Source organism: Trichomycterus rosablanca, chromosome 8 (genome assembly GCF_030014385.1).
Source record: "Trichomycterus rosablanca isolate fTriRos1 chromosome 8, fTriRos1.hap1, whole genome shotgun sequence".
In the NCBI taxonomy this organism is placed as follows: domain Eukaryota; kingdom Metazoa; phylum Chordata; class Actinopteri; order Siluriformes; family Trichomycteridae; genus Trichomycterus; species Trichomycterus rosablanca.
In genome coordinates, this window is record NC_085995.1 from 29,664,138 (window position 1) to 29,691,802 (window position 27,665).

At 40.0% G+C, this 27,665-nt stretch overlaps 1 protein-coding gene across 2 annotated transcripts in view; it reads left to right on the forward strand.

Moving 5' to 3' along the window:
- Positions 1-27,665, forward strand: part of macrod1 (mono-ADP ribosylhydrolase 1) — a 167,286-nt gene that overhangs the window by 125,562 nt on the left and 14,059 nt on the right. For both annotated transcript variants that reach the window (XM_063000672.1, XM_063000670.1), the window contains exons 6-7: positions 16,398-16,519; positions 26,113-26,143. In XM_063000672.1, coding sequence (XP_062856742.1) covers positions 16,398-16,519; positions 26,113-26,143 — 153 coding nt within the window. The remainder of the gene's footprint in view (positions 1-16,397; positions 16,520-26,112; positions 26,144-27,665) is intronic.

A 27,665-nucleotide genomic window follows, 5' to 3' on the forward strand; every position in this document is an offset into this window, starting at 1 on the left:
CTGGTCAGTGAGCCACTCTGGTGGCGGAGCGGTAAAACACACGCTAGTGCACTGGAGCTGGGATCTCAAATACATCGTATTGAATCTTAGCTCTGCTATCCGGCTGGGCTGAGCGACTACATGAACAGCGATTGGCCTGTTGTTCATATAGAGGTGGTAAGCCGAAAAGGGTCTCCTCGTAACTGATGCGACCTCTGCTGGCTGATTGATGGTGCCTGCACAGGGGCAGGGAAGGAGTGCGTTGATCAGTGTGTGTCTCTCTGTACACAGGGCTGATCCGCATTAGCACTCGCCTAGTGCAGGTGGGAAAATGCATACGGCTGCTGCCCACGTGTCGGAGGGGGCATGGGTAGCTTCGTTCTCCTCAATCAGAGCGGGGATCGGCATTAGTGGAGAGGAAAAGTGATGCAATTGGGCAGTTGGACATGCTAAACATTGGAAGAAAAAGGGAAGAAAATGCATAAGCAAAAATTTAGATACTTAAGTACATTAAACATCAGATACTTTTAGACTTTTACTCAAGTAATATTCTAATATTCAGGTAAGATACTTGTACTTTTACCCAAGTATGGCCTTTAGGTACTTTATACACCACTGGGCATAAGGCAAAATGTCCCAAATTATGTACTTATTAAATCAGGGATTTTTAAACAATGCCCTGTTACCATTTCTCTTGTGAGGTATTTTTGAAATATTATTGAACAGGTTTAAAATCTGGGTGTCGCTATCGCATGAAACAAGTCTAAAACACTCCCCGTCTTAACATTATGTTTCCGAGTTTTTGGATCAACATGACTGCTCCAAAGAAACGAAACTAGACAGTGAATGCAGAAGGTTTCAGGTGCGCTGGGAAAAATAAGTGGGTACGTTTAATTTAAAAAGGTCTTAAATCTTCCCATTAGGATTACAAACTGATGAGTGAAATCTGCAAAATCTTAGTTTATACAACACTGTCAAAGATAGATAATTATCACTCAAATTAAAAGGAAGTGGAATTGTTAGTATTCTGGTAGGTCTGTCCATCTGGCCCCTAACAAGAAAAGTCTGAACACCCTTGTATTGGAGCTTTATTTAAAAGACACAATAGCCTAAGTTTAATTGCAATGAGCTAATGTGAAGGGAGGATGGGCAAGAGAAAGAGTGGTATAGGGGAGGTCTGTAGGGCAAATGACCCAAAGGATGTGAGGTGTCTTTGCGACAGAAAGCTCAATCCCTCTACCCACCTGTGTACCAATACAGACCTGACCAGGGATTAAACCAGCATACAAACAGCAACCATCACTACGGTAGAGAGAGGGGAAGTGAAGCGCTTTTCCAACACACACACATACACATACACTCTCGTAAAGTCATTTCCCTCTGTGGCCAATTAACACTAATTAAAAATCCACACAGGCCAGAAGGAACACCCCTGGACTCAGACTAATCCTATTTGCCTGCGTTTTCCCTTACTCATTCTTTCTGTCCCTCACCTCTGACTGCCTGACATACACCGTGTTTAATTCTGTCAGATGTCAACCAGGCAAAATGTAATTAATTTTTATTTTCATAATGTTACCATGGGAAACTGGTCTTCTCAAAGACAGATCATGCTACGAAAAGATTAAGGAAAAGCTTTGGGATTTTTCCCACCATGCTGTGGTGGCTCGTTGGCAGTCAATCTGTTCGTCTACCTCAAAAAGAAAAAATGTCAAGGAGAATTCTCGTAAGAGTAAAAGAAAAACACTACAATTCAAGCTTTCAGATGATAAATAGTTCCTCCTCTTCCCTCCCTCGTTCTCCTCTGCTGCCTTTTCTGAAATCGGTGCACAAGCCCTTCATATGGTGCGAGGCGGAGTAAGAAAAGGAGGCAGGTGGATGACTGGGAAATGGAGAGAAGCAAGGTAGAGATCAGCGCAGTGCCTGTTGTCTCCAGAGGCTTTGTGCCTTAGAGACGGGCCTCCCTTTGTGACGCTGCGGTGCTCACGGTTCTGCTTCAGTGAGCGTGGAAAACCAAGACTGGCTAGTTTTTACTGGGCAGCAAGAGTGGGGAAAAGAGGCATGTCTGCCCGTTAGTCATGTCAGCGTCTTAGCATACATAAAAAGACTGAGCCCTTTGAGGTCAAGACCTTTAGAGATGCAATCCCAGAGACATTCTTGACAGCTATTAGCAAAGGAAGGGTTTTAATGCAGAGCAAAAGCCCAGGTGCTGGCCTGTGAAAGGCTAACGGTTAATTCAGAATTCAGGTTAGCCATAGCGCAATCTCCTTCTGAATGGGGGTTGACATAAAGCCAACCGTAGCATCTTTTTAACTGCCTATTATGCAGTGTTACAGTTCAGCTGAACACCACTGAAAAAAAGCTAGCTTCTCTAGGTGTAAAAATACTACTGAAGGGCTGTGGCACATATTACTTACTATAAAGGGTTTTAAAACAGTAACCTACCTTACCACTGGTGGAGAAGTATCTTAACATACCATTTAGTAGATGCTGAGAATTATTACATGCACCCTGTGATACACTCTTCATACCTTTGATTCTTTTTTGTTTGTTTGTTTATGCATTTTCTCCTCTTTTCTCCCGTCTTTTTAGCGTATCCAATTACCCAATTGCATTTCTTTTCCTCTCCACTGATGCCGATCCTCACCCTGATTGAGGAGAGCGAGACACATGCCCCCTTCGATATGTGTGCAGTAGCCGACTGCATCTTTTCACCTGCACGAGGCGAGTTCATATGCCGATCAGCCTTGTGTACAGGGAGCCACACCCTGATCAACACATTATCTCTCGACTCTGTGCATGTTATTATGAATCCATATCTGACTTCCACCCTGTATGAACAACAGCCAATCGTTGTTCATGTAGGTGCCCAGCCTGCCGGATGGCAGAGCTGCGTTTCGAACCGACGAGTTTGAAATGTCTGCTCTGGTGCGCTAGCGTGTTTTACCGCTGCACCACCTGAGCGCCTATACCATTGATTCTTTTATATACAGAATGTAGCTAAGATTGCAGGGGTCGTGGTAGCTCAAGAGTTAAGTTACTCGACTAGTAGATTTAAAGTTGTTGGTACTAGCCCCACCTCTGCCAGGTTCCACTTGCGCCCTTGAGCAAGGACCTTAACATTAGGAGTGCTGTGCCAAGTTGTCCTGCTTATACCTAAAAGTGTTATACGCTGGTCATTTGACAGCTGTGACTACCTATTACGAACACAGTGTTGGTTTGGCCTACTTATAAGCACACCTTTGGGGTCAAAAGACTACAGAGTTTTTAGACAAAAATGCTGTTACTGACACATAGAGTCTGTCTGAAAACCTAGTGAGCTCTCTATATAGACAGGATTTTAAGTCATCATACGGACATGTCCACTATTAAACCCTTGCAGCTCATTCAAAATGCAGCTGCCCGTCTGGTTTTTAACCAGCCCAAACACTGCCACATCACCCCACTGCTGCGTTCTCTTCACTGGCTTCCTGTAGCTGCACGCATTCAGTTTAAAACACTAATGCTCGCCTACAAAGCCAAAAATGGACCAGCCCCAAGTTACCTTCGTGGTCTAATCAAACCCCGCTCTGTACCACGCAACCTCCGAGCCACTAGTCTCGCTCGACTTGAGCCTCCACCCAGGACTAAAGGAAGACAAGCATCAAGGCTCTTCTCTGTTCTAGCACCCAAGTGGTGGAATGAACTTCCTCTGTCTGTCCAAACATCTGAGTCTCTTGCTGTCTTTAAAAAACGATTAAAAACCCACCTTTTTACTAAGCACTTAAGCTGACTTGTACTTATTTACTTACATTTTTTTTCCATTTCCAAAAAAAAATAAAATAAAATAAAAAATACACTTTGGTTCTAACAGGTTTCAGCAGATTTGTGTTCTTTGACTGTTGTTTACTAAAACTTGAGAAATGAAATGTTTACTATGGAAGTACTTCTGTAAGTCGCTCTGGATAAGAGCGTCTGCTAAATGCAGAAAATATAAATGTAAAATGTGCTCTCGAGAAGAAGTCGGTGTAAATTCTTAGACTTAAAATCTTAAAATGCTGCCTACTAAGGTGCCCTAATTCGAAGTGATAAACTGACTGAATGATGAGGGAGCGTCTGATGCTTCCTTAGCAGTGAAGGTAATCCCAGCATTCAGTGTGACACAATTTTTTTCACAAAAAATTTCAAATATGCCAGATGAATGGGCTCATCAAGACAATTCAACTGTTTTCTTTACACAGAGAGAGATGTTAGATGGCATGCTAGAAGGTTGTGCCACCTTAGCCCATTGGTTTGAATGGCCTAAGGCTAACTGTGTTAGCCTAGAAAGCAAAAACGGTGGAGACAAAATCGCCGTAATCGCTGTCTAAGTAGTGTGTCCAAATAACATACCTTATAAGTTCGATGTCTTACTAGAATCCTCTGTACTTAGGCAGCTGCCTAGGTAGGCAGTAATCAAATTACTTTTACACATTACACATTAACACAGGTGTGAAAGGTATGTGAAAATCTTGGGTGCATAGTCCCTCACAGTTTTAACACACATTAAATACAAAACACACATTTACTTACATAAACTAGCACCATCTGTTCAATATGTACATGTAAAGCTATGAATGTCCTAACAACAGTAGGCAACAAGGCAGCTCAGTAGGTCTTCGGACAGACCCATTAAGATCGCTAGAAGTCAGCTATTATTTTATTAGAACATTTGTTGTCGAACCTTTTTATCTTTCAGCAAAATGTTATTACTATTAATATTATTTGTAGCTACCCTGTTTCCAATAGTATAAATTCTGGGGGAAATCTTGAGCAAATTGTACTGAGTAAACAAGATTACTTCTGCATTATTTATATATTTATATAACCACATTATTCGTCATTATTTTCTATTTATTACTTTATACTCATTCACTTGTGACACTGATCATGTTGCTTAAAAGTCCAAACTGAGCCCTATAGACTGATTAGGAACTGTGGAAATCCAGTGGCTGAGGGTGCAAGCTACCCAATCCTCACAGGCCCCCACCAAATCAGTCATTTTTCAAGTGTAGAATTGGGTAGCTTCCAAACAATGTCAACAGCTGTGAACTATGCATTGGACCAGTGGTTTTTAACCAAGTGGTCCCTTAAAATGCAAATGGGGTTACATTTAGGGAGCCCCTATTCAAACCATTAATATGGAGATCTAGGCAGATTCATCTGATGCATGGGTGATTTTTGTTCTTTTTTAACATTTCATATTACATGTTATTAGCTAAGGCTGTTTATTTATTCATAGCTCCTCCCATGCTTAAACCATTATTAACAAGATGAAATGTACCGCTCAGGTGGCGCAGCGGTAAAAACACACAAATACATCGTATCGAATCGCAGCTCTGCCTGCCGGCTAGGCTGAGCAGCCACATGAACAATGATTGGCCTGTTGTTCAGATATGGATGGGATTAAGTCGGATAGGGTCTTTCTCTCATAACTAATGCAATTACAACAATTACGATTCTGCTGGCTGATTGATGGCACCTGCACAGAGATGAGAAAAGAGTGTGTCTCTCCTTACACAGTGCTGAGCTGCACTGCACTCATCAAAGTGTAGGTGATAAGATGCATACAGCATGCTGCCCACGTGTCAGAGGGCATGGGTTAGCTTCGTTCTCCTCAATCAGAGCAGGGATCGGCATTGGTGGAGAGAAAGCATGATGCAATCGGGCAATTGGACCCGCTAAAAGGGAGAAAACGGGGAGAAAATGCACAAACAAAAATATATATAGATATATAAAAAAACAAGATGAAATGTAATTTTTCCTTCTTCGATTTGACAGTTAAATGTGATGTGCTGGAAAAACCCTCGTAGTCAGGGTGCTTGTGATCAAAATTTGGGGGTGGTGATGCTAAAACTAGTGCAGCTGGATGAAAGAACAGTAAGGGCCTCAGAATGAATGGGAGCAGAACAATAGCAGTGATGAAGTTCAGGTCCCGTCTCCTTCACCTTCATGTCAGACACATTGGAAATGCTAAAAAGAGGCAGACGCTAATAGACAACCAGCATGTGAAACAACCACAGGTGTTGTATTCTCTCTATCTGCATCTTCAACACATATACACAAACACACACTCACACACAGCATGATGGTCTAAAGCCATTAAAAATCACAGGGGGTACAGTAAATTACGTAGACGCCACATGAAAAAATAGTCTCATTTGGAAGTGACAAAATGGCAATTAACAAGCAATTTGCATGTTTTCTTAATGTTAGCAATTACCAGTATGTTTTCCACCTTAAAAAAGGGCATTTTGAAATTAGCACTTTATTTGTGTGTTTCTAAGGCAACTAAGTGAATATCCAGGGGACGATAGAGATGTGCTCTGAAGTTGTGCTTAAACCTGGAGTGACAAATTTGATTAAAGGTGACTACAGGACTATAGTGACAGTGGATAATTATTGGCAAATTACCAGTAATTCTATTTATCCACAAATACAGTAAGACTTTACACTGCAAAATAATGACAGAAAACCGTGATCATCATCATTATTGACTGATTATTGCAGCTATAATAATGTATAAAAGTTTGTTTCAGGGGGCGGCACGGTGGCTCGGTGGGTAGCACTGTCGCCTCACAGCAAGAAGGTCCTGGGTTTGATCCCCAGACGGTCCTTTCTGTGCAGAGTTTGCATGTTCTCCACGTGTCTGTGTGGGTTTTCTCCAGGAGCTCCGGTTTTCTCCCACAGTCCAAAAACATGTATGTGTGAATGTGTGTGTGTGTGTGTGTGTGTGTATGTGTGTCTGCCCTGCGATGGACTGACCCCCCCCCCCAGCAATCCTTATTGGGTAAGCCGTTAAGAAAGTAAGTGATTGAGTCTGTTTCAGTTCATTTTATTTTCATGTTTTACCACCGTTTTATTCAGGTCAGGGCTGTAGTGGGTCTGATTTCCATGGAATCACTAAGTGTGATGCAGCAACACACCCCAAACAGGATACCAGTCCATCACAGGGTCTCAGACATCCACTTCCTTTAAGACATAGCCAATCATGTCTGTATTTACATGCCCAACTGGCTGATAGCACTGCTGGGGATTTGAACCCTGTATCACATCGGTTGTGGACTAGCATAGTTTACCACTGCACTTTAGCGACCAAAGGCAAACAAGTGAATAAACAACAAAACCATGCTGAAGAAATTAAATACAAGGGTTTGCTTTATTTAATACTTATGGATTTTAATAAAGATATAAAAGGTACAATTGTGATTGGCTATAAATAAAGGATCCATCAAGTCTTTTCATACAAAGATGGGTCATTATTTACTAATTTGTGCCAAACCTCATGAAGGAATTGTCAATCATTTGAAAACAAGCAATTCTCAGTGCAAGTTTCCAAATAATTTAGCTCTCTCACCATCTTCCATACATAATATTGTGAAGAGATTTATGCAGACTAGAGAAATTTCACTCCATGTAGGGCAAGGCCAGAAACTATGAGAGGCCGTGTAGGCCATAATTCTAAGTTGATTTCTCACACACACACCATCATACTCTCACACACACACCATCATACTCTCACACACACACCATCATACTCTCTCACACACACCATCATACTCTCACACACACACCATCATACTCTCTCACACACACCATCATACTCTCTCACACACACCATCATACACTCTCACACACACCATCATACTCTCACACACACACACCATCATACTCTCTCACACACACCATCATACTCTCTCACACACCATCATACTCTCTCACACACACCATCATACTCTCACACACATACCATCATACTCTCTCACACACACCATCATACTCTCATACATGGTTTACTATACTCTGTCACATATACTACTATACCCTCTTACAACTATAATCACACTTTCTTTTATTTACTATTATACTCTCATACACAGCACTATTTTCTCTTGCACATATAACTATAGCTACTTAAACATGCATTATGTGCTTTCATGATAATCTGTGTAAAAGAGAATAGTAGTATATGTATGTAAGTTTGGTAGTCTGTGTAAGGGACGTTAACACTGTATGTAAAACAAAGATCTACTGTATGTGTAAGAGAATATTATTATATGTAAGCGTAATAAATAGTGTATGTGAATGCAAATAATCATGTTTATGGAACAGAATGATAGTGAATGTAAGACAGAATGATAGTGCATGTGAATAAGAATAGTTGTATGTGTGAGAGAGTTTGATAGTGTGTGTGAGAGAGTTTGATTGATACGGAAACGAGTTTGATTGAAACGGAAGTAATGTTAAATTCTCAGTACCTGATTGGTTAATAGAAGACGCGGGATTTCACAGACATGTCCCGCCTTCCTCATTATTACTGATAAGAGAGGATAGTGGACCGAGAGAGAATCAATGGAGCATCGGCCTGTTAACATTTTAAACTTTTCCACCGCTGCCACATCCATGTCAGAAATGTGGATTTAAACCCGACAGCCCGACAGGAGTCTAAACGCGGCCGCGGAGGAAGAGATGCGGTGAAGCTTTATATCCGAACCATCAGCCAGGTGCTGACCTCCATATCAGCCTCAACCACAGAGAACAGAGGCTCCAGAGTCAGGGACAGGTGAGTTCACTAAACATGATTAAACTCATTTAGCTTCTGATAGAGTCGGGTTTAGATTGGGATATTTTATAAATATTCGTCTTTGTAAGGGACCGTCTGCAAATTACACGTTTTAAACGTTCTAGTAATGCCAAACTAAGTAAGTGAGTTCTCATAAAGCACATTTATAAGAAACTCTGTTTTGGAAGCTTTCTTAAAGAACAATAAATAAAATTACTTTATCGTTTTAATGGCTATAGTTGCTCCACATTAATGTGTCACTACATTCGAGTCGAATTACATGGAACTTTTGGACTCTTCCCTATGTAGGTCTTAATAAGTAAAATAAAATATAGATTCATTTTATATACACAATCATAAACAAGCTGCTGCACATGGAAAGCTACAGACTTACAGTCTAACATTTCAAAATCTGTCTCAGTGCTCATTCTAACTTAGTCACTTGTACTATTAAAGTTTGTTATATTTCTTTTATTACAGAAAATGTAATTCATTATAGATTGAGACCAAGCTCTCTTGAGTAACTGTTCTCTAAATATTTGATTAAGTGAATTGCTATAGACTGGTTTTGAAACTAAATTCAATTTTTGTGATTTCAGTATTGAACTTTTGATGGCATGAGGAAACAAACTGGTTTCACCAAAGTTGCACGAGGGCCAGAAACTAAATGGCTTCATGATTGACAATACATTTACATCAAAGGCAGTGTACATTAGACAATGACACATTTACGGTAAGTTATTTAAAAATAATGTAAGCAGTATGTTTATATTGCATATTATTAATAATAATAAGTAATTTGTAGCATTTAGATTTCATGGTTTGGCAATAGGCTAACCCCCAACATTTTCTAAATGCATTGTGTGTGTGTTTGTTTTGTTTGTTTTTAGTTTGTCACCACAGATTTAGAGGACAGTGGTGTGGAGGTTGACACGACAACAGCATCTAGTGACCACAGAAGTACCACACCAGTCATTGTATGACTACAAGGGCTAAGGATACCTTAATCCACCTGAGTGACAGAATATTTGCTGTTGAGACTGTTCTGAAATATTTGGTTTCTGCATGCAACAATAAATAAGAAACATTTGTTTGCTTGGGACAAGATCTTTGTTAACCAGTATAATAGTGATTTCCTGACCTGTCCATAACTTGATAATAAATATCAAAATATTATATGGGGTGTCCTCGTTTTTTTTTTTTTTTACATTACTGCATTGTTTCATTTATCAGAAATACATTATGACGTTTTAATTACTATCACAAATAACTCTAATAACCATAACTAATTTGGAATTTGAACATTGTAAATTCTTTGGCCAGTTGCACACCCGTGATGGAAGGCATGTCCATTTGGGTCCAGCACCTGCAGCGCATGCCGGCACTGTTTTCTGATGTTGCAAGACTGTTGTCCTCCTAGCACGTACCTTTCATCTGCATTTGGGGTGATTTGAAGAATCTTATTAACAATGTCAGCCAAAGTCGCAGACATTGCTGTATGCTCTCTCTCTCACACACACACACACACGTCAGTTAACCAATTTGAAGTTGCTATTTGTGCCTGTATAATTTCCTCCTGATGATTCCAAAGCATACAGCTATTCTTTAGCAACGAATTTCAAGAGACAAACTGAAGGTAATTTGTTTATGTAGGATGACCAGTTCTGATTGTTGGAGGTACTCTTGGAGTAAATATATCCCTATGTCTAATTTCTACTGATCTTGAGTTTTCCTATAAATTTTTTAGGGAACAAAAACATGCATAATGTGCCTCCAGTGCACCCAAACTTGATTGACTGTCACCTCCTTCTAACTGCGGGCTAATTAAAAGAAAGTAAAAAGTTGTCAGTGTTTATCCATTAAGCTCACAAAATAATATTTCCAGAATCATGCTGGTATGTCCCATGCTGTCAGTTTTCCTTTCAATGTTCTAAATGCATCTCATTGTCATGGACAAAAATAGTAAAACATGTCCTCCTCATTACCATTTATTTCCACAAACCAAAGTGACCTTGTAAAAAAGGTAGAAAGTAGAAATATCATGGCTAGTTCAACAAAGCTCAACAAAAGTGTAGTCATTGTTAAAAGGTCTGCTGCCAGATTTAAATGTTTTTTGTAGACCAATTTATGTGCAGGCTCTGTTCTTACAGCTGTAAGCCAATCTGACTTCCTGTCCTCCTTCTAACACCTTGATGGTGTGTGAGAGAGTATGATGGTGTGTGTGAGAGAGTATGATGGTGTGTGTGAGAGAGTATGATGGTGTGTGTGTGAGAGTATGATGGTGTGTGTGAGAGAGTATGATGGTGTGTGAGAGAGTATGATGGTGTGTGTGAGAGAGTATGATGGTGTGTGTGTGAGAGTATGATGGTGTGTGTGAGAGAGTATGATGGTGTGTGTGAGAGAGTATGATGGTGTGTGTGTGAGAGTATGATGGTGTGTGTGAGAGAGTATGATGGTGTGTGTGAGAGAGTATGATGGTGTGTGTGTGAGAGTATGATGGTGTGTGTGAGAGAGTATGATGGTGTGTGTGAGAGAGTATGATGGTGTGTGTGTGAGAGTATGATGGTGTGTGTGAGAGAGTATGATGGTGTGTGTGAGAGAGTATGATGGTGTGTGTGTGAGAGTATGATGGTGTGTGTGTGAGAGTATGATGGTGTGTGTGTGAGAAATCAACTTAGAATTATGGCCTACACGGCCTCTCATAAGAAACCACTGTTAAATGTGCATGACCTTCAAGCAGTCAGACAGCATTGCCTGACAAGCTTTCATTCTACTGTGATAAATATAGCCACAGGGGTGTTTTGAAAAACCATCATCACATAACACAGTCCACCATTGCATCAAGAAATGCAACCCGGTACTATTATGCAAAGTGAAAGCCATACATAAACTCTATGCAAAAATGCCGTCAAGTTCTCTGGGCTCGAGCTTATCTCAGATGGATCAAAAGACAGTGGAAACGTGTGTTTTGATAGAGGAAACCACATTTCCTCTTGTTTTCGAGAAAAATGGACATTAAGTTCTCTAAGAACCATCCAGACTGTTATCAGCGAAAGATGCAAAAGCCAACATCTGTCATAGTATGGGGGTGCATTAGTGTCTACAACATGGATTACTTGCATATGTATAAAGGTAGCATTGACATGAAGTAAATACTGTAGTATGTGTACACTGTGGCTGAAGTAACACGTCTGTACCCCAATAGCATCATTTACCTTAGCTGCACCTGGGTTCTACTCACATACACACGTCTCTCTCTGAACCTGTTTTATCTTCTTTTTTCTTTACCACTCAAACAATACCCATTCTTCATGTGGTTCAGGTTTCATTGATGTGTTTTTCACTTTTTACTGCTTTTATACCCTAATGGAAAGGTGCTTTAGGAACGAGTTCTTATTACCAAGTATTGCCTGGGGAAACAGCAGAGGTGGGAGGCAGAGGCACATGTGCACCAGCCCTGGAAAAACAGAGGGTTAAGAGAGTAGAGATTAGAGGAAGACTAAGAGGATTTATATTTCTTTTAAGGCAAGTTTCCACCACAGGACTCTTTTTAGGATCCTAAACATTAAATATTTCCATAGGTAATGGTCACCATTACTCGTCTTATTAAATAGCAAAACCCTCATCATAATTCAGAATATAATTTCCTAAAGAGAGGTATATATTTTATTTTACACTACAATTTATAATTATTAAGCCCTGCTATTAAAGTAAAATGTATACATTTAATGTTTACACTTTTAAGGATCACATACAGTGGATATAAAAATCTACACACACCTGGTAAAAATGTTCTTATAATCGTTTAAAGAGGAAAAATATATATAAAAAACTAGAATAATGTGGTTGCATTAGTGTGCACATTCTCTTATAATTGCGGATGTGAACTTAATCAGAACCAATCACATTAAAACTCATGTTAAATAGTACTCAGTGGGCGGCACGGTGGCTAAGTGGGTAGCACTGTCGCCTCACAGCAAGAAGGTCCTGGGTTCGATCCCCAGGTGGGGCGGTCCGGGTCCTTTCTGTGTGGAGTTTGCATGTTCTCCCCGTGTCTGTGTGGGTTTCCTCCTGGTGCTCCGGTTTCCTCCCACAGTCCAAAGACATGCAAGTGAGGTGAATTGGAGACACTAAATTGTCCATGACTGTGTTCGATATAACCTTGTGAACTGATGAACCTTGTGTAATGAGTAACATGTATGTAGTTGCATCTTCTAGCAAAATTGAAATATATCAGTCAGGAAAAAGGTGCAAAAAATTTGACATCATTACATATACCATGGAACACAATAATATTGTAATTAACAAGTGAATATACTATGGCACAACGTCCCTCCAAAACTGATGAAAAGACAAGAAGAAAACTGGTCTGGGAGGCTGCCAAGAGGCCTACAGCATCATTAGGAGCTGCAGGATATTTTGGCAAGTACTGGTCTTGTACAACGTGGGACAACAATCTCCTGTATCCTCTCCTGTATTTCTGTGCTGGGCAGGGCAGAAGCATTTTCTTACAAAAATAAACATCAAAGCCAGGCTACATGTTGCAAACTTAAAAAAACTAGCAAAAAAAACTAGAAAACACAGTTGTACACAGATACAAATTATTATTGTGATGCATTCTTTAAGTAAATACCTGTTTAACTCCTGGTTAAATAATAAACACAGAGATAATAACATGAAAGTCAGTATTAAAGTAATTGTATGTACATGAAATATTTAAATGGCTAAAACGTTCCCCAAGGAAATTTAGGTTCGGACCCTGGAAATTTGGTTGCTCGAAAATAGACCTTAGAATTTGACCCAGTCAACATGCCTTCTAATTTAGAATTCATCACTCATGGCCAGGCCAAGTATCAGTTTTACTCACAAAGTCCTTTCAGAGTTTAATTAGACTTTATAGAGCTGACAAACTGCATTACTCTACACCGCCCCCCCCCCCCCCATAATACCTTAATTCCTTTTTTAAACTATAAATTTGAGAAATCGACCTTCTCTGTAGAACCAGTTCTCTAGAGAACGTCATAGCCAGGTTATTACCACCTCTTTAATGTGTCAGAAACTTCTGGCACAGACACTTTCATGTGACACGTTACAGGCTAAAGTTTTTTGACTGTTTTTTACACTGCTGCTTCAAGGCACAATAATTTTTTATATATATAATTTGTTTGTGCATTTTCTCCCCTTTTCCTCCTTTTTAGCTCGTCCAATTGCCCGACTGCGTCACGCTTCCTCTCCACCAATGCCGATCCCAGCTCTGATTGAGGAGAGCAAAGCTAACCCACGCCCCCTCCGACACGTGGGCAGCAGCCGTATGCATTTTGTCACCTACACTTTGATGAGTGCAATGCGGATCAGCACTGTGTACAGTGAGACACACCCTGACAGCACTCTTTTCGCGTCTCTGTGCAATCAGCCAGCAGAGGTCGTAATTGCATTACTTATGAGAGAGTCCCTATCTGGCTTTAATGTCCCACCCCTATCCGAACAACAAACCAATCGTTGTTTATGTGGCTGCTCAGCCTTACGATGTATTTGAGATCCCAGCTCTGGTGTTCTAGCATGTGTCTTTACCACTGCGCCACCTGAGCGTCAAGGCATGTGCATAACCAAAAGAAGCCCTTAAAACAGTAAAGCATTTGGGTGGCAGCATCTTTAGTAAGGGTGGAGAGAATTGTGAACAGTTCTAAATATCAGTCAAATGTGGCACAGAACCTACAGGCCTCTGCTAAAAGTTAAAAATGAACCTTTCGGCACAACAACAACCCAAAGCATGCATCCATGTCAACAAATTAACTACTTCAATAGAAGATCAAGGTTTTTGAATGGCCCAGCCAGAGCTCAGACCTGAATCCAACATCTGTGGCAAGACCTCAAAACTGCTGTACCACCACGGCTACACAGCGAACCTGGTGAAATTCAAAATATTTTCTAAAGAGGCAAAAATGCTACAGTATAATTACAATTAATTTAAAATACTGCTAAATACTAAACAGAGGGATTAATGAGAAATTGCTGACATTTCAGGTTTGGGATTTTTATCATTTTATGTTCATCCAGTCTTCCTTCTAATAAATCTTTCATGTTGTGCAGCGGTTGATTAAGCTAGCCCATCACTGAGACGGGGTTCGAATTGCAGCTCTGCTATCAGTCGACTGGCATTTACATAAACATGATTGGCTGTGTCTGATGAAGGGGATGTTATAAAAATATACACACACCTGTTAAAATGCCAGTTTTTGTTATGTAAAAATTCCGACCAAGATATAATTCCACTTTTAATGGTCTCTACAAACTGAAATCGTTTAAAGTGATTTATTAAGGTAGTCTATCACTGAGACGGGGTTCGAATCAAAGCTCGGCTATCAGTCGGCTGGCGTTTACAAAAACATGATTGGCTATGTCTGAGGAAGGGGGATGGCCGAAGCCCTGTGATGAATTTGCACCTTGCTTCAACACTCACAAGGATCAAGGCTTTGATGAAATTAAATAAATGGAAATTTTTAAATTAGACAGTTAGATAACATGAAAACCAAGTTGGGACATAACATGAATTCATATATTTTTGCAAACCATTTCACTTGTGCTACCTAGAAACACTGGGCTCGTGTCATGAATACACCTTGAACAGAGTGCCAAGTAATTGCAGGCATCACACAATCATACATTTACTGACTCACGCTTTGGAGCAATGTAGTGTAACTAATTCACCTTATGCATCTAATGCTTCTGGCTTTTAAAGCATGTTATTACTCCACCACTCACTCTGTATGCACTGAGTACTGCTGCAGGTCTAAACCAGTCAAGTTTTGAGGCAAGTTTGCCTCATAGCAAAAATGTCCTGGGTTTGATCTCCAGGTGGGGCGGTTCGGGTCCTTTCAGTGTGGAGTTTGCAAGTTCTCCCGTGTCTGCGTGGGTTTCCTCCGAGAGCCCTGGTTTCCTCCATCAGTCCAAAGACAGACATGCAAGTGAGGTGAATTGGAGATACAAAATTGTCCATGACTGTGTTGAACTGATGAATCTTGTGTAACGAGTAACTACTGTTTCTGTCATGGATGTAACTGAAGGGTGTAAAACATGACTAATGATTAAAATCCTAATAAAACAAAACAAACTCCACCACTCACTCTGTATGCACTGACTACTGCTGCAGGTCTAAACCAGTCAAGGTTAGTAAACACAGTAGAACATTACCGTAAATATAAATGACTGGATGGGACCCTGACACACTGACCAATGCAAATGGAATAAGCATACAGTGACAGAATGATGGCTGTGGTGAGAGGAAAGCGAGACCCCATTACTAGACGGCAGTTAACAGTGAGAAAGCAAAAATTGAAATGAATAAACTAATGCATGATGGAGAGTTAAGGCTTAGGGGAACAACCAGTCAATGGTCTGAAGAGGCAGAGGTGGTGCAGAGATTGAAAGCTGAAACAAAAGACAACAACAGATAAAAAGAGGGAGAAAACTGGCAGAAATAACAACAAAAGGAAGATGATGACCTTAGGGGGGGAAAAAGTCTAGACAGACTGAGATGTGCCTGTTGAGAAGCTTGGAAATAAAAGCTTGGTGTTTCTCCCTTTCAGAATCTGTCCTTGTTCCACAGAGGCGGAAAACATGCGAGAGACACATTACTGGATGTGTTGCTTCAGTCGTGTCCCTTCAAGGACTAAAGGGGGCGGTTATACAAGTAAAACCAGGTGTTATAACCAGGCCTTGGATGCTGGTTTAAAGGGACATGGATAGTACACTGATTACAAATCTAGTTTGTCTGAACTGGTTAAATAACGCTTTTCTGTCATTCAGAACTCTTATCATCTCTCTCTTTTTGTTTCAGATGTTATTCACACTGTGGGGCCGATAGCTCACGGCTCTGTGGGAGAGAGTGAGGAACGAGCTTTGCAAGACTGCTATTATAACTGCCTGCACACTGCCACTGAGAACCAGCTGCGGACAGTGGTGAGAGAAAAACACTTTTACACACTGGGGGTGGCAGGAAGCAGAACTGCATTATTGGATCGTAGATTGTTATTCACTGTACGTGATACATATGATATTTATGTTTACTGACCAAACAATACAGCTTTTTATGAACTTCAGCATCCATATAAAATATAAAAATGATACCATACCATGCCATCTGTTGTTGACAATGCTTGAAGTGAAGGGAAAAGTGCTGGTACTTCCCCAAATGTTGGCTTGTGTATCAGCTGGTATCAAAATACTGATACTTAGACCAGCTAGCATTTAATGTTATTTGTCCTGTAGGCATACTAGACCTGTCGCGAAAACAGGAACAGGTGAGTGTCATGTAGTGCCCACTGGGTAATGCAGTTGATAAAGGGTCATTTTAAATCACCCAGAGCTTCGTATAAGGAGGACCAAAAAAGAGTACCACTTGTTTGTTACAAGAGTTGGTACTTATATATGGTATATACACTGATCAGCCATAACATTAAAACCACCCCCTTGTTTCTACACTCACTGTCCATTTTATCAGCTCCACTTACCATATAGAAGCACTTTGAAGTACTACAATTACTGATTGTAGTCCATCTATTTCTCTACATACTTTTTAAACCTGCTTTCATCCTGTTCTTCAATGGTCAGGACCACCACAGAGTAGGTATTATTTAGGGGGTGGATCATTTTCAGCACTGCAGTGACACTGACATGGTAGTGGTGTGTTAGTGTGTGTTGTGCTGGTATGAGTGAATAAGACACAGCAGCGCTGATGGAGTTCTTAAACACCTCACTGTCACTGCTGGACTGAGAATACAGCGCGCCGTGGGCAGCATCCTGTGACCACTGAAGGTCTAGAAGATGACCAACTCAAACAGCAGCAATAGATGAGCGATCGTCTCTGACTTTACATCTACAAGTTGGACCAACTAGGTAGGAGTGTCTAATAGAGTGGACAGTGAGTGGACATGGTATTTAAAAACTCCAGCAGCGCTGCTGTGCCTGATCCACTCATACAGCACAACACACACTAACACACCACCACCATGTCATTGTCACTGCAGTGCTGAGAATGATTCACCACCCAAATAATACCTACTCTGTGGTTGTCTTGACCATTAAAGAACAGGGTGAAAGCAGGCTAAAAAAGTATGTAGAGAAACAGATGGACTACAGTAAGTAATTGTAGAACTACAAAGTGCTTCTATATGGTAAGTGGAGGTGATAAAATGGACAGTGTGTAGAAACCAGGAGGTGGTTTTAATGTTATGGCTTATAAGTGTATATCAATATTACACTGGATGCCCCTTCTGACCTTCTTATTTTATCCGGGGCTTGGGTCTGGCACTGAGAGCACACTGACAAGTGCACCTTTCATTGGTTTGGCTGTTTAGCCAAAATACCCCTCTCCTTTTCTCAGACATAGCCAATCATGTCTGTGTAGACACCCACCAAGCTTATAGCACTGCTGACATTTGACCCCCCGGATTTTACTGAGTGTTTTAATACGCACCACCAAATTAGATTGCTGCAGGAAAGCTGAGTCACCATATTTTTACATTTGCTGTACCAAAGCTTTACATACAACTGGTAGGAGAGAACTGTTATGAGGGGTTTGCTTTTGCTCTGCAGCCTCTGAGTCTATGGCAATAGGACACATTTCCTCACAGCATTAAGGTGATGATTTGAGTTTTCTTTCAGACATTGCCAAGAGACAGAGTGCAATTGAACCAAGCCGGTTGCTATGAGCTCAGAAAGTACATCAGCTATCGCCAATTATAGTGTTGAACAAGAAATTAAAAGATCATGCCAAAAGTTAAATAACATTATTAACTGTATAAGTTTGTAAAATCAATCATTTAAAATATGTGTATGTATATGTTTAAGCTAGCATATTTCCAGAAAACACACAATGACATACAAGTCTCCTACAAGTGGGACTTGTACTTTACAGGTAATATACAGTGGGGAAAATAAGTATTGAATGCATCAACATTTTTCTCAGTAAATATATTTCTGATGGGGCTTTTGTCATGAAATTTATGACAATGAAATTCAGACTATATTCTCCCAGTATTTCATAGGCTTGTCCAAATGTTGTGCAGTAAACTTTAATCGAGCTTCAACATGCTTTTTCTTCAGCAATGGAGCAAATTGCGCGGTGAGCATGCATAGAGGCCATGGCGGTTGAGTGCATTGTACTTATTGTTTTCTTCGAAACAACTGTACCTGCTAATTCCAGGTCTTTCTGAAGCTCTCCGTGGGTGGTCCTTGGCTCTTGGACAACTCTTCTGATTTTTCTTTTGACTCCTCTGTCAGAAATCTTGCGAGGAGCACCTGGCCGTGGCCGGTTTATGGTGAAATGATGTTCTTTCCACTTCCGGATAATGGCCCCAACAATGCTCACTGGAACATTCAGAAGTTTAGAAATACGTCTGTAACCAATACCATCAGTATGTTTTGCAACAATAAGGTTGTGAAGGTCTTGAGAGAGCTCTTTGCTTTTACCCATCACGAGATGCTTCTTGTGTGACACCTTGGTAATGAGAAACCTTTTTATAGGCCATCAATTAGGACTAAACCAGCTGATATTAATTTGCACTGATAGGGGCAGGATTGCTTTCTAAATACTGACAGATTTCAGCTGGTGTTTTGGCTTTCCATGACTTTTTGCACCTCCTTTTCTTCATGTGTTCAATACTTTTTCCCTGTGTCATTCCATTTTATTACACATAACTTAATTTATGGACTTATTTGTTTAGATGTCTTTGTATGTGTGGATTACTTGGGTTGTTATCAACATCTTGTGAAAATTTCATGTCAATAGCCCCATCAGAAATATATTTACTGAGAAAAATGTTGATGCGTTCAATACTTATTTTCCCCGCTGTATAGTGTTAAACAGCCATTTGTCATAGTAGTGTGTCATTCGGCATGCAGCATACTTTATCTTTAGTATAAACATTACCTTTAAGATAAAAAAACTCATCTTTCTCTAGACATGCATTTTTATTACAGGATGAATTTTTATTACCATGTCCAGTCCCCATGATTAATAATAATTCTCTAAACTGAAAATGCTGAGTAATAGTGTAACAAGAACCATTTCAGTATTAGGGTTTGTAAGTTACTGCAGGCTAAATAAAATTAAGCAGCAGATTGTATTTGGCCTTGGGCTTGAGATATACACCGATCAGCCATAACATTAAAACCACCTCCTTGTTTCTACACTCACTGTCCATTTCATCAGCTCCACTTACCATATAGAAGCACTTTGTAGTTCTACAATTACTGACTGTAGTCCATCTGTTTCTCTGCATGCATTGTTAGCCCCCTTTCATGCTGTTCTTTATTGCTGAGGACCCCCACAGGACCACCACAGAGCAGGTATTATTTGGGTGGTGGATCATTCTCAGCACTGCAGTGACACTGACATGGTGGTGGTGTGTTAGTGTGTGTTGTGCTGGTATGAGTGGATCAGACACAGCAATACTGATTGAGTTTTTAAACACTTCACTGTCACTGCTGGACTGAGAATAGTCCACCAACCAAAAATTTATCCAGCCAAAAGCGCCCCGTGTGCAGCGTCCTGTGACCACTGATGAAGGTCTAGAAGATGACCAACTCAAACAGCAGCAATAGATGAGTAATCATCTCTGACTTTACGTCTACAAGGTGGACCAATTAGGCAGGAGTGTCTAATAGAGTGGACACGGTATTTAAAAACTCCAGCAGCGCTGCTGTGTCTGATTCACTCATACCAGCACAACACACACTAACACACCACCACCATGTCATTGTCACTGCAGTGGTGAGAATGATTCACCACCTAAATAATACCTTCTTTGTGGTGGTCCTGTGGAGATCCTGACCATTGAAGAACAGGGTGAAAGCAGGCTAAAAAAAAGTATGTAGAGAAACATATGGACTACAGTTAGTAATTGTAAAACTACAAAGTGCTTCTATATGGTATATGGAGCTGATAAAATGGACAGTGTAGAAACAAGGAGGTGGTTTTAATGTTATGGCTGATAAGTGTATGAGAATGACATTATAATTTATATTTTAAGTCCCATACACACTAAGTGTACACACCTAAAAGAATGCCCTATAGTCAGTATTACCACTAACCATGAAACATCATAGTGGTCTTATTTCTGTTGCTCTGATCATAGACTCACACCCTATAGCATTAAAGTTGCTCATTTTCTGCTCTGCTCTAGCTTTTGTCACAGACACAAAGACAAATGTTCTTCACACCAACATGACCATCCTACAAATCAAACTTACCTGCTGATCACAAGGGCATCATAAAGCCGCGGTGGTCGTAAATCATTCGGTTTGGAAAAAGTGTAATGTTTGATCTTTTGATGTTTTACACAGCCTCTGAGAAAAAAAACACAATACTGCAATGTATTAGGGACTAACAGTGTCTCCTCACAAAAATCATACGATAACTCAAAAAGAATGTGTAGAGATAAATAAATATGCAAAAATGATTGAGATGGGCTGGAAAGACACTGGAAGCAGGATAGACCGACTGTTTAATTAAGCGTAGGATCAAGGCTGCACTGTAAAGGTGCGAGTCTACATATTTATTTTTACTAACCACTTAATCTTGTCAGGCTGTAAATGGATCCAGCTGCCCCAGGAGCACTGCGAGCGAGGCGGGAACATGCCCTGGACAAGGTGTTAATCCATGACAGGCCAACATACACAGGAAAATCAAACTATTCACATAACTTCTTAACAGTAAATCAATCCCATTCCCAACCTTCAAAATAATCAAGCATTTTACAGGGTACATGGAGTAACCTTATGAAATACAGAAGATCTATTTGTGTTCCACACGTTTTCCTTCCATTCAGATCTTTGTGTTCACAACACACTTCAAAACATCTTGTTAAAACACCACCCACATTAACACTCTCTCATATTAACATATGGCACCCTGCTAGAGGCGAACACACAGAGGCCTACCTGCCTTCTTTAACAGTTAATAACCAGCCTACTTTGAAGATTAAATGGCTTCAGAATGCAAAATTATTAAGACGCTGCTGTTGTAAAAACCTTTTAAACCTGCAATTGTCAGCATGTATTTGAAAAGGCAGCAATGGAACAAATCAAACATCAGAGCTACAGCTTATACACCTGGTCCAAATCACCTTTAGTTATATGCTGTCAGAAAAAAACTACCCTAAAGAAGAATGGATTCAGGGGTTCTTGAATGTCGCTCAGCCCTGGTGCAGTTCTGTCTAACATGGTAAAAGGTTCATTCATACATTGATCAGCCATAACATTATGACCACCTTCTTGTTTCTACACTCACTGTCCATTTTATCAGCTCCACTTACCATATAGGAGCACTTTGTAGTTCTACAATTACTGATTGTAGTCCATTTATTTCTCTGCATACTTTTTTAGCCTGCTTTCACCCTGTTCTTCAATCATCAGGACCACTACAGAGCAGGTATTATTTAGGTGGTGAATCATTCTCAGCACTGCAGTGACACTGACATGGTGGTGGTGTGTTAGTGTGTGTTGTGCTGGTATGGGTGGATCAGACACAGCAGCGCTGCTGGAGTTTTTAAATACTGTGTTCACTCACTGTCCACTCTATTAGACACTCCTGTCAAGTTGGTCCACCTTGTAGATGTAAAGTCAGAGACGATCGCTCATCTGTTGCTGCTGTTTGAGTTGGTCATCTTCTAGCCCTTCATCAGTAATCAGAGGGCGCTGCCCACAGGGCGCTGTTGGTTGGATGTTTTTGGTTGGTGGACTATTCTCAGTCCAGCAGTGACAGTGAGGTGTTTAAAAACTCCAGCATCACTGCTGTGTCTGGTCCCATACCAGCACAACACACACTAACACACCACCACCATGTCAGTGTCACTGCAGTGTTGAGAATGATTCACCACTCAAATAATACCTACTCTGTAGTGGTCCTGGGAGAGTCCTGACAGTATGCAGACAAACAGATGGACTACAGTCAGTAATTGTAGAACTACAAAGTGCTCCTATATGGTAAGTGGAGATCATAAAATGGACAGTGTGTGTAGAAACAAGGAGGTGGTCATAATGTTATGCCTTATTGGTGTATATTTATTGTCTGTTTTACCACCGCTTTATCCTGGTCAGGGTTGAGTTGGGTCAGATTCATTGGGCGGAAACACCCTGGACAGGTTACCAGTTCATCACAGGGCGTGGTAAAAACTCATTTACATTTATACTGTAAATAAAACTTAGCCAATATTTACCTAATTAAGCAGAACTCATTTAATCACATATTGCATCACTTACAAATAGTAATAGATTTTATCTCTATTTTATTTTTATCAACCACTTGTATACTGGTCAGGGTTTTGCTAGGGCTGGTTCCACTAGGAGAGACAGGAGGCAGAAATACCCTGAAACGGTGGCAATCCATCCCAGGGTTTTGGCCATTCACAGACATAGCCAACCGTGTCTGTGCAGAAGCCCAGCCGGCCAGTAGTACATCTAATATTAGAACCAGGATCTCAGCAGGGGTGAGCTAGCATAATGGCCCTCTTAGATTTTGGGTAATGTGTAAAATGAGTATGGTATCTTATTCATTATGTCACTTTATCCTCATCTTTCGAATTTGCTTACCAAAGTGAACAATACCAAGAAAAAACAGCTGTGTTTCTAACTCCATACAATTTGTCACTTAAAATAGTATCGGATTCTTATGGTAAGTGAAAAAAAATAAAAGAAAGACCATTATAAAGTTTTTAAATGGAAAGATGTTTAATATTTTACATAATACTTATATTAAAAGTATTAAGTTTCAGTTTGCAGTGTTCAGTGGTACTTAATTTAGTCATTTTATCATTTTTAGGTCCACTTTTAATACAAAGACATGCTTTAAGAAAAGTAATTACTGGCTTCAGTTCTTCTGTAAGCCCCACCTGTACATTAATAGAATGAGTATATCAGGTACAGTGGTGCTGCTGGAAATTTTATACACTGTGTACACTTACAAGACAATATTGTTGACATGTACTTATTTGGATCTCCATGTAAATGTTCACTGATGGGTTGTAGCTCTTATTTTTATACAGTTTGTCACAGTCATCCTCTAGCTCTTCTGGTGTCAGTTTGTGACTGCATGATACTGTTGGCTGGATATTTTTGTTGGTGGACTATTTCCAAACCGTTTGGTGTGATCTGTAACAAACACTGTGTTGTTAAAGATCTCACCAACTGTGCTGTACCCAACACACACTAACATGTCAGTACTGTGCTAGGAATGGTCCAGCACCGCACCCAAATAATACTGGTTCAGGAGAGGTCATTTAACAGAGGTCTTGTTTCTTCTTATGTAGAGGGCTGTGACATTTTGCAAAGAAATGGAAAAGTGACAGTCAGTAATTGCACACCTAAAACTGCACCTGTGTGGAAAGTGTACCTGATAAAATGGCCTGTGACTGCAGGTACAAGGTTGGAAAATCTAATAACTGATTGGTGGAAAATGACGTCTATGCTCTGAGGCATAAATACTGATTTCAGATCATAAAACAAAGGATAATACTGCACCAAATCATCTAATGTTAGTTGTTTAAAAGAAATAACTGTCATATTCTTAACTTACACAAACTTAATTGGTCAAACAATTTAGACAGCTGAAGCAGTCAGGGTTAATTACAGTCAGCCCAGTAAATGGTCAGATCAAAGTTTCTACTAAAAAACTATGCTATGAACTTTTTTTCAATAAAAAAAAATCATGGGTCTGGAAAGGGTTATGGAGGTACTGCAGTTGGTGAACATCGAAGAATCCATGACGAATTCTTCACTGTATCAGAGGGTGCTTGAGGAAAATGTAAGACCATCTGTTCAAAAGCTGAAGCTGAAGCGGAAGTGGACCATGCCATGTTCCAATGACACAAAACATTCCTGTAAATCCACCAAGGAATGGCTCAAAAGAAAGAAATGGAGAGTTCTGGAATGGCCAAGTCAAAGCCCGGATCTTAATCCTATTGAGATGCTGTGGGGTGATTTGAAACGGGCCGTGCATGCAAGAAACCCCTCAAACCTCACACAGCTGAAGAAATTCTGCATAGGGGAGTGGGAAGAACTTTCTCCTAGTCGATGTCAGAGACTGGTAGAAGGTTACAGGAAACATCTAGCTGAGGTTATTTCAGCCAAAGGGGGAAATACCAGCTATTAGAACATAGGGTGTCCTAACTTTTTCCTCACAATCAATTTCCATTTTTGTTCATTACATTTTACAACTTGAGTTTAAAAGTAATTTTTTCAGTTTTATTTGTTTAGTTATATAAACTCCATCTCTCAATACTGTTTAAATGAAGCTCAAATGTCCATATGGTAAATGTGTTTAAAAAGACAAAGGTTCTCATGGGGTGTCCTAACTTTTTCACATAACTGTATAGTTACAACTTTTGGAAACATTTCACAATAAGCAGGTGAATTGGTGACAGGACTCAAGGATGCTTTACTATTGTGATTAATAAATAATCATTTGTATTTAAAACATTTAGTTAGATCAAGTGCTGACCTGATTCCAACAGAACTGATCTATGAGATCTATAGGATCTAAAATAATCAGTTCATGCTTAAAAACTTAGCAGTATGACTGATTGAAGGCAATTCCTTAAAGAAGAGTGTGCCAAAATTCCATAGTGATTTGTTTGACAATAATTAAATGCACAGCTTTAAGTGTCAGTTATAATGCAGACATTTATTAAATTGACAATTTTTCGACCTCCCCCCACCTCCAAGGTGGACATACAGTAGGTGCCATATAATGTCCATTGAATAAATAAAATTATTATAAAATTATTATAAAATGTGTTATTCATTGTCCTCTATTTTATAACACTACTGTGTGCTAATTATGTGAGATAAAATGATGCTAGCCCACGACTGCTGGAACCCAGATTCAATGAATTGGTGTCTTATCCAGGGTTTGTTGCTGCATTGCACCCAGTGAAACCCAGACTCCCTTTCAATCCCAACCAGAATGAAGCAGTGGTAAAACATTATAATGAAGTTAATGAAAATGAATAATTAACTGTGCAATAACAAAGTCAGCCATAAAGAGAGTATTTACTTTTTAACACAACTGCACATTTTAAACCATCACTTCAACCAAAGCATCAGCTTTTAATTAAGACTGTAGCTGGTTTCTGTAGCACTATCAGCATGTGCTATCAGCAACACTCCTGCTATTGTGGATGATCCATCACAGTATTTATTTTTTGTAATGGTGATTTAGGCACAACAAAAGCTATAGTAATTCATAAAATTGATGAATTGACCCATCTATATAAATGATTAAAATCTGTGTCTGTGTAGATGGCTGCAATCCAGACTAATAACACAAAGCCATTTAGGGCTTCCTTCAGACTGATTAGTAGTTTAGAGTAGCAACCTGCAAGTCGATTTTGAAAATATGTGCTTTTTGCACATTCCTGCAGTGTATTGAGGATTTACTTTTGAGGTCTGTGTGTGTGTGTGTGTGTGTGTGTGTGTTTGTGCATAATGCCTGTGTAATTTTATAAATCCTCAGTTCTCAGTGTTTGTGTCTCATCCTTTAATGTCTTTTTTAGGCTTTCCCCTGCATCTCCACTGGAGTGTACGGTAAGTAGCACAATTCCAGAAAGACGCACTTCTGAAAAATAATGATTTTTTTTAATTAATAAAGCTGCAGTTTTATGCTTGGCATTATTAGGTTGGTATTCATGGGCTTTTTTCTGATGCAATCTGTTTTAATAGGAAGTCACCTGTCGTGATGCCTGTGGTTCTTCATTAACCATGAATTTAATGATACCTACGTTTGTTCATTGTGGCTTGATATGTGTAGCCGTTTCCAAAGCAGGACCTCATTTCTTCCAAAATTTGTGTCAGTGAATATCAATTGCAGCACCATGTTGGGATTATTTAGATTACCAGTGGGGTTAGATGCTCAGATTAAAAGAGATTGAGTGAGCAGGGTCTGTCAGGGAGTTGTAATCTGTGTCCTGATTAAAAGCAGATACAGCAAGAAGTTTTTAAGCAAGACAATTTTTTTAAACAAGGTTATCTCCAGATTTACTTCTTCTCACTGCCCTGTTTTATAATCTATAAAATGTAGAAAACAGCTTTTAAATTGCTTTTGTGTGTTTACACTGATCAACCATAACATTAACCATAAACCACCTCCTAGTTTCTACACTCACTGTCCATTTTATCAGCTCCACTTATCATATAGAAGCACTTTGTAGTTCTACAATTACTGACTGTAGTCCATCTATTTCTCTACATACCTTTTTAGCCTGCTTTCACCCTGTTCTTCAATGGTCAGGACCCCCACAGGACCACCACAGAGCAGGTATTATTTAGGTGGTGGATCATTCTCAGCACTGCAGTGACAATGACATAGTGGTTGTGTGTTAGTGTGTGTTGTGCTGGTATGAGTGGATCAGTTTTTAAATATCATGTCCACTCACTGTCCACTCTATTAGACACTCCTACCTAGTTGGTCCACCTTGTAGCTGTAAAGTCAGAGACGATCGCTCATCTATTGCTGCTGTTTGAGTTGGTCATATTTGAGACCTTCATCAGTGGTCACAGGACACTGCCCACAGGGCGCTGTTGGCTGGATGTTTTTGGTTGGTGGACTATTCTCAGTCAAGCAGTGACAGTGAGGTATTTAAAAACTCCAGCAGCGCTGCTGTGTCTTATCCCCTCACACCAGCACAACACACACTAACACACCACCACCATGTCAGTGTCACTGCAGTGCTGAGAATGATCCACCACCCAAATAATACCTGCTCTGTAGTGGCCCTGGGAAAGTCCTGACCATTGAAGAACAGCATGAAAGGGGGCTAACAAAGCATGCAGAGAAACAGATGGACTACAGTCAGTAATTGTAGAACTAAAAAGTGCTTTAATATGGTAAGTGGAGCTGATAAAATGGACAATGTGTGTAGAAACAAGGAGGTGGTTTTAATGTTATGGCTGATCAGTGTATATATCCTAGTCATTTATCTATTAAATGAGGATCACATCCACACAGATATATTCGCCACACTGCTTTTTTGAAAGAACAACATGTGTTTACTCATTGTTATTAGTAAAGCTGATGGGAGTTTACACTTTATTCCTATTGTAGGTGTTT